Source organism: Pinus tabuliformis, chromosome 2_1 (genome assembly GCF_031772625.1).
Source record: "Pinus tabuliformis cultivar Carrire ecotype Pingquan chromosome 2_1, CPIR1, whole genome shotgun sequence".
NCBI classification, from domain to species: Eukaryota; Viridiplantae; Streptophyta; class Pinopsida; order Pinales; family Pinaceae; genus Pinus; species Pinus tabuliformis.
The window spans coordinates 734,946,772-734,961,124 of NC_142299.1; the positions used below are offsets into that span (position 1 = coordinate 734,946,772).

The 14,353-nt window shown below is 33.7% G+C and overlaps 1 protein-coding gene across 1 annotated transcript in view; it reads right to left on the reverse strand.

Annotated features, from left to right (window-relative positions):
• Positions 1-659: 659 nt before the first annotated feature.
• Positions 660-14,353, reverse strand: part of LOC149202687 (potassium transporter 5-like) — a 128,436-nt gene continuing 114,742 nt past the window's right edge. Inside the window, exon 9 of the mRNA XM_089401670.1 lies at positions 660-1,501. Coding sequence (XP_089257796.1) covers positions 660-1,501 — 842 coding nt within the window. The remainder of the gene's footprint in view (positions 1,502-14,353) is intronic.

The window sequence follows — 14,353 nt, forward strand, 5'->3', positions numbered from 1 at the left end:
CTTAAACTGTTTTTGTCTTCATATAAAGTTGTCTTAAAATATATGTCTCTATAAATGTTTTTGTCTTTTTTGTCTTAAATATAAACTTTTGTCTTAAAATATTGTTTTGTCATAAAATATTTTTGTTTCCAACTATTTTTGTCTTAAATTTTATATTTAACACAATTTAATTGATATTAAATTTTACTCTAAAATAACTAAAATGAAAAGCAACTTTTTAAATCAAAAGATTTATTATCTTAAAAATGCACTTTGTGTTGTAGTAATACCAACATTATAGATATAACTTGAACGAAATTGAAGATTGGAAATCAGTTCCGTGAGTCCACCACGCTTCTTAGACATTCATGCTGATCTTCACTCAAAATATTAAAGGGGTTGGATAACATTATAGATATAACTTACTTAAACGAAATTGGAGATTGGAAATCAGTTCCGTGATTCCCCCACACTTCTTAGACATTCATGCTGATCTTCACTCAAATATTAAAGGGGTTCCAATCCTAAATTTGGTATAAATTAATATTACACAGTCATGTTGAGCTTCACTAAAATATTAAAGGGGTTCCAGTCCCAAATTTTGTAAAAATCAATACTAGACAGTCATGCTGAGCTTCACTAAAATATTAAAGGGGTTCAAACACTCCATTTGGTTGAAATCAAATGTCGTAGTTCATGGTAACTTGCAATATACTTCTATTGGGAATATCGAGAGAAGTCGTTCCTTGCCTGCAGTTCCTCTTCAGAATGAGATATGCATAGTTAACCACAAATTTCTTAAACAATGAGGAACCCCTCCTCGCAGTCACCTGGCTCTCTCCCATCAAATATACCACACCTGATTCTCTCGCTCTTTCTAAGAAATCAACCTCCTGCTGCGGCTCCAACTCGGTGGGGTCGAGTATAAATTGTCTCAAGGAATCTAATAACTCGTTTTCGAATTCCACATTCCCAATCCTTATGTCTCCGTAACCGTACAATGCAACACATCGATACATTTTGTATTCCCGTAAACTTACTTGACGAAATCGAAAACGTTCATCAACTGGGACGGTGCTGACGGGCAAATACTTTACAGAAACAAATACAACGATGGAATGGATGGTGGGTAGAATTGTGACAAAATGAGAGAATATGGGTGGAACTCCCTGTGACAGTTCCGAGAATAGAAGCCCAACTCCGGGAACTCTGTTCACATTCAAGTCTCTGAATAAACTCTGAATGCTTTCGTCGGACACCTTGTGCTCCACGTCATAAGCATATTTCCTTATGTGCGCATAATGCCACACATACATAACAAATAACAAAACTGCTGCTAAAGCTAAGGGTAGGTATCCTCCTTGGGGAAACTTATAAAGAGCTGCTGAGTAGTATATCAGCTCCACTGATCCAATCACAACTAGAAACATTGCAACCAAAATCAGATTCGTTTGCCATATCATAAGCATTACGAGCGTGAGAAAGATTGTGCTGATGAGCATAACACCAAGCACAGCAGTACCTGCATGTAATATACAATTCAACAAATGAATCAGTATTATTTTCTATAAAGAATTTTGGAATCAAGTTACATAGTATAAATGAAATGGGTCCTAGATACCAGTAGCCACCCATTCATAATATGCATTAAAATATTTATTTATGTATTTCAATGTTTTTTTTTTTTTTTTTGAATTTATGAATTTACAAAATAAGTATTTTAATATTTATTATAGATTAATAAGTACTGGTATATATCTATATTATTTATAATTTGTTTTAAATATGAATCTAACATGAGCGGAAAAGAGTGAAATTTTTTCTAGTACAAACTTTTTTAAATGTGCAACAAATAGTGTATTTTCTCATTGTTTAAATTGTCTTTCTGAATGCTATAGAAATTACATAACTAAATCTTATAAGTCAAGCAAATGTATGTCCAATACACTCTTGTTGGATTTTGACCAAAAAAAAAGCATATACTATAAAAACCTTAAAATTTAAAATACCAAAACCACTTCAAATTTTTAACCATAAAACTTATTTCTTTCAATAGCCTTATATGATATATACATCATTTTTTAAAATAATTTATAAAATATTTTACATTACATGTGCATTACATTAAAACATTTTTTTGTTATTAATATATATTTTTTTAGCATACTTCAATATTAGCTAATATTAAGTATTTTATTTATAACCCATATTGGATATTTTATTATAGAGAATATTAATATATTTTCTTTTAACAATTTTTTTTCCTCTGTATAGATATATATGAAGTTTCAAATACCAGAGGCAACTTCCAATCTAGAACCCAAAAAGTGTTAATGGTAAAATTTCCAATATATTTATATATAGAAAAAAAGGTTAATGTTGTATATAATAAATATACAATGTGAGATATCAATAAAATATTTTAGTATGAATCAATATTAACATATATTTAAAAACATATCGATAACCAAAAACCTATTTTAATGTGAGTTGATCAAGGTTGGTTGTAGCTTATATTGTCTTTTTATTTAGAGAATATTTTGTTTTTATTTCAAAAGAGATACCTGTGAACTCCAAATTGACCGTTGACATATTTACACATCCCCTTCACACTAGGTTGTAGAATGAGCCACGTGGTTCAACAAATTCTTACTAAGATTTTAAAAATATATAAAACTATTTAAATTGCTATCTTGGGTTAAAATTATTATTACTTTTATTAATTATTTAAAAAAATTATAGATAAGTTAGATATATAAATATTGAAAAGGAAATTGAACAAGATTCTTAATGACGGAGATTTACTCTCATTGTGGCAAGGGGATTTTTAATTTATAAATAGATTTTATTACAATATAATCACCAAGGCTTATCAATAGCCCATGTCTAAAAAGCCATAACTCAACTCAAATGATTTTTTGTAGGGCATTTTTTTAGTTAAACAAATTAATTAAAAGGGAAATACAAAAGCATAATTACTCCATAAATAAATGTGAATCTTCGCCTTGTGTATTAATATATGAATATTCTAAATTATTCTTTGAAGATTAATTTATTATCCCCTACTAATATTTTATATTTAAATTAAAATTCTAAAAACCCTATTTTTAAATAAATAAACCTAATTAATATTTTAAATTAAAAAAAATATATCTAATATTTATAATATGAAAATGAATATTATAAAATATCTAGAAATTATATTAAACCAATTTACTGAGAAATGAATAAATGGGAAGGAATATAGCAAAATTGTTAAAATATTTTTAATAATGTATAAGGAAATATATCTCTATATTTTATGTTCAATATAAACCGGTTTGTACAGGGTTGATCATCCCGAAAGTGCAGCGAGACTGTCCATTTCTGAGGGTTTCTGAGGCGCGCATATATAAACTCTCGCGTGATATATAAAATTTTTTGGAGAACTCGGTTTCGCTTAGAGTGCTCGCATATAAATAAGACATTGACTTAATTGTTTCTGAGGCGCGCATATATAAACCGGTTTGTACAGGGTTGATCATCCCGAAAGTGCAGCGAGACTGTCCATTTCTGAGGGTTTCTGAGGCGCGCATATATAAACTCTCGCGTGATATATAAATTTTTTGGTGAACTCGGTTCCGCTTAGAGTGCTCGCATATAGATAAGACATTGACTTAATTGTTTCTGAGGCGCGCATATATAAACCGGTTTGTACAGGGTTGATCATCCCGAAAGTGCAGCGAGACTGTCCATTTCTGAGGCGCGCATATATAAATTTTTTGGTGAACTCGGTTCCGCTTAGAGTGCTCGCATATAAATTCTCTTCACACGAGTTTCTGAGACGGGCATATATAAACTCTCGCGTGATATATAAAATACAGTCTCGCTCTCCGGATTTTAAAGTTGGCTGCTTCGGTGATATATGAACAATCATATATATAAACAGTTTCGGTGATATATGAACAGTCTCGGCTCGGAAGATATATAATCATCTCGTCTCCGGATATATAAAGCAGTCTCTTGGTTTTTAAAGCTCGCAATCCAAAGCTTGGAGATCTTGGCTCTTACATCAGGTTCGGATATCAGGTGCACACATTCCTTATCTTTTTCTTTTTAATACATATTTGCTCATATAATGTCAAGTATGAATACTTCACCACAGTTACCAAAGATTACCAAGGGCAGACCTAGCACAGTTACTCTACAAGGCCTCTATGAGTATATAGAGTCTTTAGAGAAACGCAGAGAAGAAAGAGAAGCCAAGTTACAAAAAGAGTTGGAAACCGTGCTGGAAAACAAATTTGCATCTCTTGAAAACACTATCCAGAAACAAATAGAAAATAAAATAGAACTACTGGAGAATAAAATGGAGGCAATAGAGACTAGATTGCAGGTTATAGAAAACCAAAACCAAGATACTAACCAACCATCCCAGAAAGGAGACGCTGATACCTTAGAGGGTCTTAAAATGAAAGACATGATTAAAGAATTACAAGAAAAAGTTAATAGCCGCCTCACCGTAAATAGTATAGTAGATAAGTTAGATATTAAACCAATTAAAGACGAAATGAAAAAATTAATAGAATTAGACCACGAACGGAACAAAAGGACCTTAAACCTTATAATCTTCGGTTTAAAAGAGGAAGAAGATGAGGATACTTTAGCCTTAGTCCAGACAGAATTACATAATAGATTACAAATTGAAACAACATGTCTCACAGAAGCAACAAGGTTGGGGAAATTAACCGAGAATAAAGGAAGATTAATCCGCGTAAGGGTGAGCTCTACTGATCATAAGCGCAACATACTTAGTAAAACCTCAAGTCTAAAAGGAACGGGAATATTCATAAATGAAGATCTCATTCCAGAAGATCAAGCAGAATTAAGAAAGGAGGTTCAAAAGGTAAAAGAAGCTAGAAAGGAAGGAAAATGGGCAATAATCAGAAATAGAAAAGCCTTTATTCGAGACAAAAACCAAAAAGATAGTAATCAATAGCAATTCAACATGCTCCGGATCCTTTCTTGGAACTGTCGGGGCTTCCCATGGAACAAAGGCCCCAAGCTAAGTTGGATCTCAAATGATGTTGATATTATTTTGCTTGTTGAAACTTGGGAGCACGAAGAATCTAAGGTCCCTAACATAGATGGCTTTACGCTATGGTCTACATGGGACAAGCGATCCTCCCGTAGAGGCATTGGGGGAATAGCTTGCTACATTAAGAAGAACATCTCCCCTTATGTTAGGCTTTATAAAAACGACCCTTACAACCAATTTAGTTGGATAGAGATCAGAGACATTAATAATAAAAAGTCCTACATAGCAATATGTTATTTCCCCCCATTAATTCTAACTTCTATAAGAAGAAGAATCTAGATAAAACTAACCCTTACAATAGTTTAGAGAACGATATTTCTAGCCTAAGGAATGATGGTAATATCCTTTTAATAGGTGACTTCAATGCCCGAACTTCAAGTAACCAAGCTATTGTTTTAAGCAATCGTTCCAACCCTAATCCTCTTTGGTTAGACGAAGACCCTACCCTGGCTAGTAGGTACAAAAGGAGCTCTGAAGACCTCGGAGAAAATTTGTTTGGGTCAGAGCTCGTCAAGCTCTGTAGTGCTCAGGATCTCATAATTTGCAACGGTCTAAAAAGTGGCCCAATTCCAGCAAGATGACCTGCATCCATGGACTTGGTAGCAGCGTAGTAGACTACGTTATTTCCGATCTCCTTTATACAACGAAATGATAAACTTTGACATCTTAAAGGACCACGAGCCTGACTCCGATCATAGGCCTTTACTTATAACCCTCAATTTTGTCATGCATAGAGTTCCCATAGAAAATAATACTTACAACCCAAAGAACTTAATATTTGATAAAAATAAAAAGGACCTCTTTCTAAATGAATTAAAAACTAACTTGCCTCCTTTATCTAGTATAGATAACATAGAAGACCTATATCATAATTTTACTACAACCCTCTCATATTCTATTAAAAAGTTCTCAATTGAAGTCTCAAATAATAAAAGAAATAGCAAAACCAATCCTTGGTATGACAAAGATTGTAAGAATGCGAGGAGAGCAATCAAGGAAGCTGTTGATGATTCTCTTAAAATGGACAAGATAAGAATATACAAAGCCCTAATTAAAAGGAAAAAGAGACAGTACATTCGTCAAAGACAGGAGAATCTCTTACACCTCTCTAAGGTAGCTCCTAAAAAATTTTGGAGGCAGATTCTGACTAGGAAGACTAAGGATAATAATAAAATTGCTCTTCACGATTGGAATTCTTATCTTAAAAAGCTTTATGAATCTCCTAATGTCACGGATAATTTGGAAACCCTGCTCACAACAAAAGAAGTCTTCTCTTTAGAAGACATTAAGTTTGGGGTTAATCGCCTCGCGAATGGGAAAGCTAAGGACATTGAAGGTTACCAGGCAGAAATCTTAAAAATTGGAGGCCCTGTCCTCATCCCCCACATCCACAAGCTCTTCAATCAAGCTGTTAAGCAAGGGTTCCCTACACCTTGGACTGAGAGCCTCATTATCCCTATTTTTAAAAGTGGAGATACAAATAACCCCTCTAATTATCGAACAATTATGATCAGCCCTCTCTTAGCCAAATTATACGGTAGTATTCTGGAAAAAAAGTTAAGCATATGGCTTGAAAGTGAAGATAAGCGGGCTAAAGGCCAAGCAGGTTTCAGAAGGCTTCACTCAACGACAGACCACCTTGTTACGCTAAGGATCATTGCGGAGGAATGTCGTAATGATAAATCCAATTTATTCTGCTGCTTTGTAGACTTTAGAAAGGCTTTCGATACGGTTCCTAGACACAACCTTTGGAATAGGTTAGAAGAGCTAAAGGTTCCTCTTGAGTTAAGAGCTGCTGCTATAAGGCTATACGAGAATGTAATTGCCAAGCTAAAGAACAATGAGGGGTGGTCAAAAGATATTAAGTGTAACATCGGAGTTAAACAAGGTTGCCCCCTCTCCCCTACTCTATTTGGCATTTACATCGATAAGCTCGAAGGTTATTTAGAAGAAGCAGGATGTGGTGGCACAATCTTAGCTGGGATAGTCATTATCCTTCTTCTCTATGCTGACGATATTGTTCTTCTGGCAAGGTGCCCTTCTGATCTTGATAAGCAACTCAAGCTTCTTAAGGATTTCTGCTCTACCATGGGTATGACTGTTAACACAGACAAAACAAAAGTTATGATTATCAAATCTAAAAAGGACACTTGCGCTAATTTTACGTATGACAATAATAACTTGGAGGAAGTGTATTCTTACAAGTACCTAGGAATTGATATCCATCACAAGCTCAACTGGAACCATAGCATTGAGAAAAGGATCAATGGGGGATGGAAAGCTTATTTTGGTCTTGAAAATAATTGTAAAACAACAAACCTCGTAATGTGGGATAAAAGAAGTTCCTCTTTGAAACCTTAGTCACTCCGGTTATCTTATATGGCTGTGAAGTTTGGGGCTGCAGCATCTCCAGAGAATCATGGAGGAAGATTGAGCAAATCCAGAAGCGTTTTATAACTTATAACCTGAAAATTAAAAGTAATACACCCTACCCTATTCTCCTTATAGAAGCAGGTCTTTCCTCTATTGAGAGCCTAGCTATGCTCAGGTTTCTGATATACAAGCACAAGCTCAATAACATAGACAATCATAGACTTCCTAAGCTAGCTTTAATTTCCAGCCAAAATCACCTGAGGCTTAACCGAGGATGGCATAAGGACACAAGGGCCTGGTTAAACTATTGGAAGATCAATGAGAATGATGCTTTGCAAAACATAAATAACATTAAAGATATTGTTACTTCTAAGTTCAAAGAAAAATTGTGGTGTGAGAAAGATTTAGCGTCTAAAAGAAAATTAAGTTATTATAAGAAGGTCATCAACCCCACCCTTGAGGATCAAAAGTATCTCTCTATTCTAACTAGCTCAAAAAAGAAAATTAATATAGCAAAGATTAGAACGAATTCTCATGAGCTCCATAGTGAGACTGGCCGCTGGGTAGTTCCTAAAACGCCTTGGATGGAAAGGATCTGCCATATCTGTGAGAATAAGAGCATCGAGGATGAAAACCACTTCCTCTTAGAGTGCCCTGCATACAACCACATTAGATCTCAATTTCACAACCTTTGTTATAATACTGACCTTTCTAGCCTTTTACAATGCCAAAATTATAGTGAACTCGGGAGGCTTCTCTCCAAGCTTTTTGAGCATCGGAATAAAATCATAAATCAAAATAAATAATTCGTCTTTTTAGGTCCGATAGATCATTATTTGGTCTCAGTGGACGTTAACAATCATCATCATCATCATCATCATCATCAATAAATTCTAATTATAAATAATATTTACCAACCTAATTAATTTCATTAGTTTTTTAATAAAATTTAAAATTGGGTAATAAATTTGATATTTAATATTTTGTTGTAAAAAAAATGTTATATTTATTTGTTGAGAAGAATTCTACAATATTTTAGTTATAAAAAACAAATTACTTATAATAAAAAATAAAAATAAATAAATTTAATATAATTTATCATTAGAATTTTGATCTTAATTTTAAGTTAACATTATTTAGAGATATAAAATACTAAAAGAATTTCTAATTTCATTTATAATTGTTTTCCATTTTTTAATGTGAGAAAGATATGTAATTTATTCACTACTCACTCTAAAGTTAACATATAATAGTTAAAAATTAAAATTAATTAATTTTATATATATCTATATATATTATATATATATATATATATATATATATATATATATATATATATTATATATATATATATATATATATATAAGTAAAATGTATATCTATTTAAAATTTCACTTTGACCCATAAGATGTGTGTCTATATATATACACACAACTAAAATGCATATCCATTTAAAATCTCACTTTGAGCCATACGTTTGCACTTGAATTAAAAAACAAAATGGATAATTGTCACAAAAATCTTTTGTTATGTCATTATGTCATTTGTTATGTCATTATAGTCAATTTACATCTATTACAATCTTATAATTTGTAGTAGTAAATACTTCATTAAAAAAAAAAAAAAAACCAAAATTTTACTGCATTTTGAGTAGAACTAACCAATAGAAGCTGAGAATGAGTCCCATCAAAAGATTTTTTTATATTGAAAACATGATTTGATGCATTATGGTATGGTATAGATATTTGAGAAAGATTGATAGAATTATTGTAGGAGGTAGTATTAGATTGCCTCTAACTAAATGTTGTTTTCATCAATTCTAATATTTGGCACATGTTTTCTAGTTCATCCCCTATCACGTGGATAAGGATATTCAGGTCTAAAAGAATATTTATAGTTGAAGTGACATTACTGATATACCTAAAGTCTCAAAAATATTCATTTACAGTTGATATAATTTCTCCAAGATTTTCTCTCGACTTCCCTCCATATAGCCATTTTGAAGGTAATTGGATACCCACACCCTTGAATATGACATTTTCTTGAAATTTTTTAGTATAAAACTAGAGATATGGTGTTTCCAAACACAAAAGTTTACCACACATATCGTGTCCAATCCAAATGGGGAAAGAATATGGAGACTATTATATTAAGTATAGTATTAATAAAGTTATTTCCTAATCACAAACATAACCTAAGTTGTAGGAAATAACACTTATTGTTGGAACTTGTTTGCATCTATTCAAAAACACTTAGGTCCTCTAGTGACCCCACTCCAACTTTGAAAACAAATTGGAATTGTACATTACCATTCCCTACTTTGTTCCTTTACATTCCATGCTAATGGATGTTATTAATATGGATTAGAGCCACAAGTATTTTCATTTCATATCCTATCATCGAAATTTCCTATGTTTGGACCATGTATATGGAACACTACGACATGAAATTATCAAGATGATGCATAATAAAAAAATACCATGAGATGTTGAATTTATCTATTGCAAGGATGCAGTTTGTTAGCCTCCCACAAAGTATCGATAAAAAATAGTTGCATATTATCCACATACAATAAATTCCCCGATTTTATTCCAATATTCCATCTAATGAGTACTTCCTTAAATATGAAGGGTGAAGATAATTTACCCTCATGATGGGACCAGCCCAACACTTTTATAAACTATCGTATGGGAATGATTTTGTAATGTTTATTTGGTTGATTCAATCATATGGTAGTGACTACACGTGGATGAAATGCAATTTGTATATTTTTGGTTTTGGTTTATGTGGCATTCAATTAAGCAATAATGAAAGGTACTTGCCTTGGAGTTTGCATTTCCCGCTCAACTCTATGCTTGTTCCCTTTGTTCGTTGGTCTTTTCGGTCATTTTTTGTTGCCTGTCGAGGGTTTACTCCACAGTGCTCTACAAGGTCTTGGTGGGCAGCTCTGCAAGTCCCGGGCATGCCTCTGGTTGCTCTTTACCATGAATGTGTTAATATTTAATCCTTGTTTCGTTGACAGTTGTCGCTCGTCCTGTGGTTGCCTGGGTAAGACCTCTGTTGTGTTTCGATTTCTTTTTGCCGTGGGTTCTACAGGCCGTCGTATGTTAACTCACGGAATGATATTGCTCATTCTGGTTGGAAACTCAATGTTTGCTTGTTTCCAAGTTCGGTTCGATGGATTTCTTCCATCTCAGGCTTAACACACAGGTAATTTCTCTTTCTCTATTTCAACTTATGAGTCTCCTTCCACGGTTCCTGACCTAGATTGCTCCTTGATCTCTACAGTCAGTCTGCGCTGTTGGTGGGATGCCTATCTCTGGTCTCACTGCAAACTCTTAGGTAACTGTTCGCAATTTCAATGGTTTGGTTTTTCCTTTCCAGCTCTATACTTCTACTTCTGTTGCACTGTATCTGCTAACACTTTGCGTATCATGGATGTGCAGGTGTTAAGGATTTTCTGTTGGAGGGTTTAGCCATACACGTCTTGGTTTTGTCTGGTAGGCTCTACCTCTTTGGACTTCTTTTAGTCTTCGTTTTGGGTCTTTAACTCCGTTTTTGACTTGGATGGGTTTGTCACCCCATTGCTTGTTGAATGGCTCACTGTGAGTGATGCTTGACGGCTCTGGAATTCTGGGCTTCCACTATGTCTTGACTGCAACCTTTTGTTTGTAACTGGAAATTCGTTCTAAATCCTCACCTAGGGTTTTGTCATTCTAGGGTCTATGTATCTATGATGTGTATGAATATTGTGGTTCAAACCCTCGCCTAGGGTTTATAGCTCATGGTTTGAGTGTTCACGGCTTTGTTTTTACAATTCTATCATGTAATTATAATACACTGGACTTTGAAATTTTTGGAAGGAATTTCTTCAGGGAGATGTAATAATATTAAGTTTGTTTTACCTAAATTTCGTTCGCTATTTGTTTACTCTGAATTCGTAGCCAGAACTGTTGTTATGCGCCTTTATCTTGCTTGAGATATAATGTATAGCTCTACACGAACCCTGTAACTATGCTAGCAATTTTATATGGCTGTCAATTGAAATGTATTTGTGGAAACTCTCACTCGGCCTGTAGGTGTTTGGCCTGTACTAAACCCTGGTTGTACCACTCTTGTTCTATTTTCGTTGTTTGCTTCAAACGAATTACAAACCCTCATACTGTGTTTGCTCTTTGGCCTCGCTATGTGAACTGGTTCTTTCTCTCCAGAAACATAAAGAAGAATTTATTTTCAAGAATCTATATATGGTTAGTTGTATGCTCAAATAATCATTAAACAGAAAACATAAATTACAGTAGACATACAGATGGACAAAACTTTGATTTCTCTGTTGTTATTTTTATTTGAGTGCGAGAGATATTGAACTGAACCCTTTACATGATTTGTCCTATTACATTTATGTGTTTCCAACTCCAGTTAATGAAACTATACTGTTGCTTTTCAGCTACAAACTTTTACAGTTACTTGGTTACTAGTCATTCACTCTATCTTATGACAAGATTTCCCTTAAGATACATTTGTCTTTTCACTTTTAAAATAATAGGGCAATCATTAATCCCTAACTTTTTAACAACAGACAAAAAAATAACCTTAACTGATCAACTACCCTTAACTAAGTTGGAAATTAAAATAGAATAAAAAAATCTTATCTACTATTATGTCAACCAACATAAAGACAAATAAAATTAAACTCAACTTTTTTGACCTAGAAGAGACCGACACCCAGTCATGGTGCCTGAGTTTGATGCTCTTGCATAACCTCGACTCATACCATGCCAAAAATTGCATTGATAATCTTCCATTTTTTTCTAATAATTATAATGATGCATAGGGAAGGCACCAAACTAGATCATTCCTCCCAATTTGTACAAATTTCCAAATTCAAAGTAATGAAATATAGGAAATGGGTCATGAGCCTTCCCCAAACCATATTAGTTGATTTCACACTGTGAGCGTGCCCATTATATGCTCAGCTTATGTGTGATGAACTATCATATTTTTCATCTTCCAATCAATGTCAAGTTGCGATCATAATACATCCATACCTCATGTCGTTGATTATTACTACAAGGGAGAAATATGCAGGCTGTCAATTTCTCTATTCATCACTACTTTGATTTTTAAACATCTACGTGCTTCAAAACACTCACTAGCACCACCTAGAGCTAGCCTTCATTAGGCCTTTTAACTTTTGGATATAATAACAATGTCATTAAGATATGGAACAAAGTTTCCATTGAAACAAATAATTTTTAATTACTGTGAAGTAAGCCATTTCTCAAGCTTCTTTTATACAAAAAATAATCACCATCGATTTTTATAGCTAGAGCATGTACTATTATTTGGAGGGACTTATAGTTTGAGGAAGAAATTGATATATTTATCTCTCTTCCATAGAGTCCAACATTTGAGAGATTGAATGGAGTTGAGCTTTCAAATGCAATGTTTTGAAAACAATGACAGGTCCCTCACAATTGTGGTTTGGGGCTAACTTCTAATATCTCGAGATATTTCTCTACATATGTCTAATGATATCTGAAATAGCTAAGCATACTTGCTTGAATGATGATTTTCCTCTAAGATTTTTTGAATAATATTTTCCCCCCGATAATGAAACAATATTTCCATGTTGCTCAAACAAAATAACCTCAATTTTAAAGAGTTCAAGGAAATTTCTCAAACAAATCATTTTTTATTGCATTCAATAAAATGGTTATGCATAGTCTCTCTACTGTTTTGCCATGAAGGAAAATGAGAAGGGCCACTAATACCTCCTTCCCTCATGTTATTTGCAGTGAGTATTTTATTGCGAGTAAGAGATCAAAAAATTATATTGATATTAGGTAGTGTATCTACTTTAAAGTTATTGGGCTACAACTTATATAGGATTTATGTTGGGCTATCCACATGCGAAGGTCAACCACTCACCCTATTCTCATATAGCATACTCCATAAGGGAAGATGAACCACTCACTCTATGTTCATATACAATGAGCCCCACAGAGGAAGCTGAACCACTCACCCCATTCTCATATATAAAACCCCACAGGGGAAGGTGAACCACTCACCCTATTCACATATAGTGAACCCCATAGGGGAAGGTGAACCACTCACCCTATTCTCATATAACAAAACCCACAAGGGAATCTGAACCACTCACCTTCCGAGATCTTAGTGATCAGTCCAATCAAGATCGCTCCATATAGGGAATGTTTCCTCTGAAGGCTAAGAATTTTTCATTCCCAATGCTTTGTGAGGTAATCGCAAACAAGACCATTTGTCCATAAGAGCATCATTGCTCCTCACAATACCATATAGATGATGGTACATAAAACACTAGATAGCTTCTTCAAAACACATTGCCTTACATCTGGCCATTGTAGGAGCAATTATTTTAGGAATCCACTGTTTGTCATACATCCAGCACACCAAATCAAAAATAATGTTAAAGAAAATATTTAACTAACTTTACTCCATCTCACTTAGGGATACCACAAGCCTAAGCTTGTCTTAATTCATGAAGGTGCCCCAATGCCTGTTCTGGACAATTTTCTTTCATATAACCATACTCTCTTTAGTTTAAGGTGCATGGTGTAATAGAAAGTATGCACCTAGAAGTATTCTGATCATGGGATCCAATAACCTAAAGAATTGCCAACCAGTGTGCCATTTTTCTGATAGTTCACTTCCATAGGCAAGACCTTTGATATAATTATTGGTAGGGTCTAATACACAACTCCCTCTGAAGTTGACTAGATAAAACATTCATTCAAAAGATAAACTGCTCATAGAACCAAATTTCATAGATATATCTTTACTCCGCCTAAGAATACTTCAAACAATAATGTAGTGATTATGCAAGCTCTCATTCTAATGATTCTAGAAGTCATTGATCTTTAAACTCATTTCTCACATTGTAGT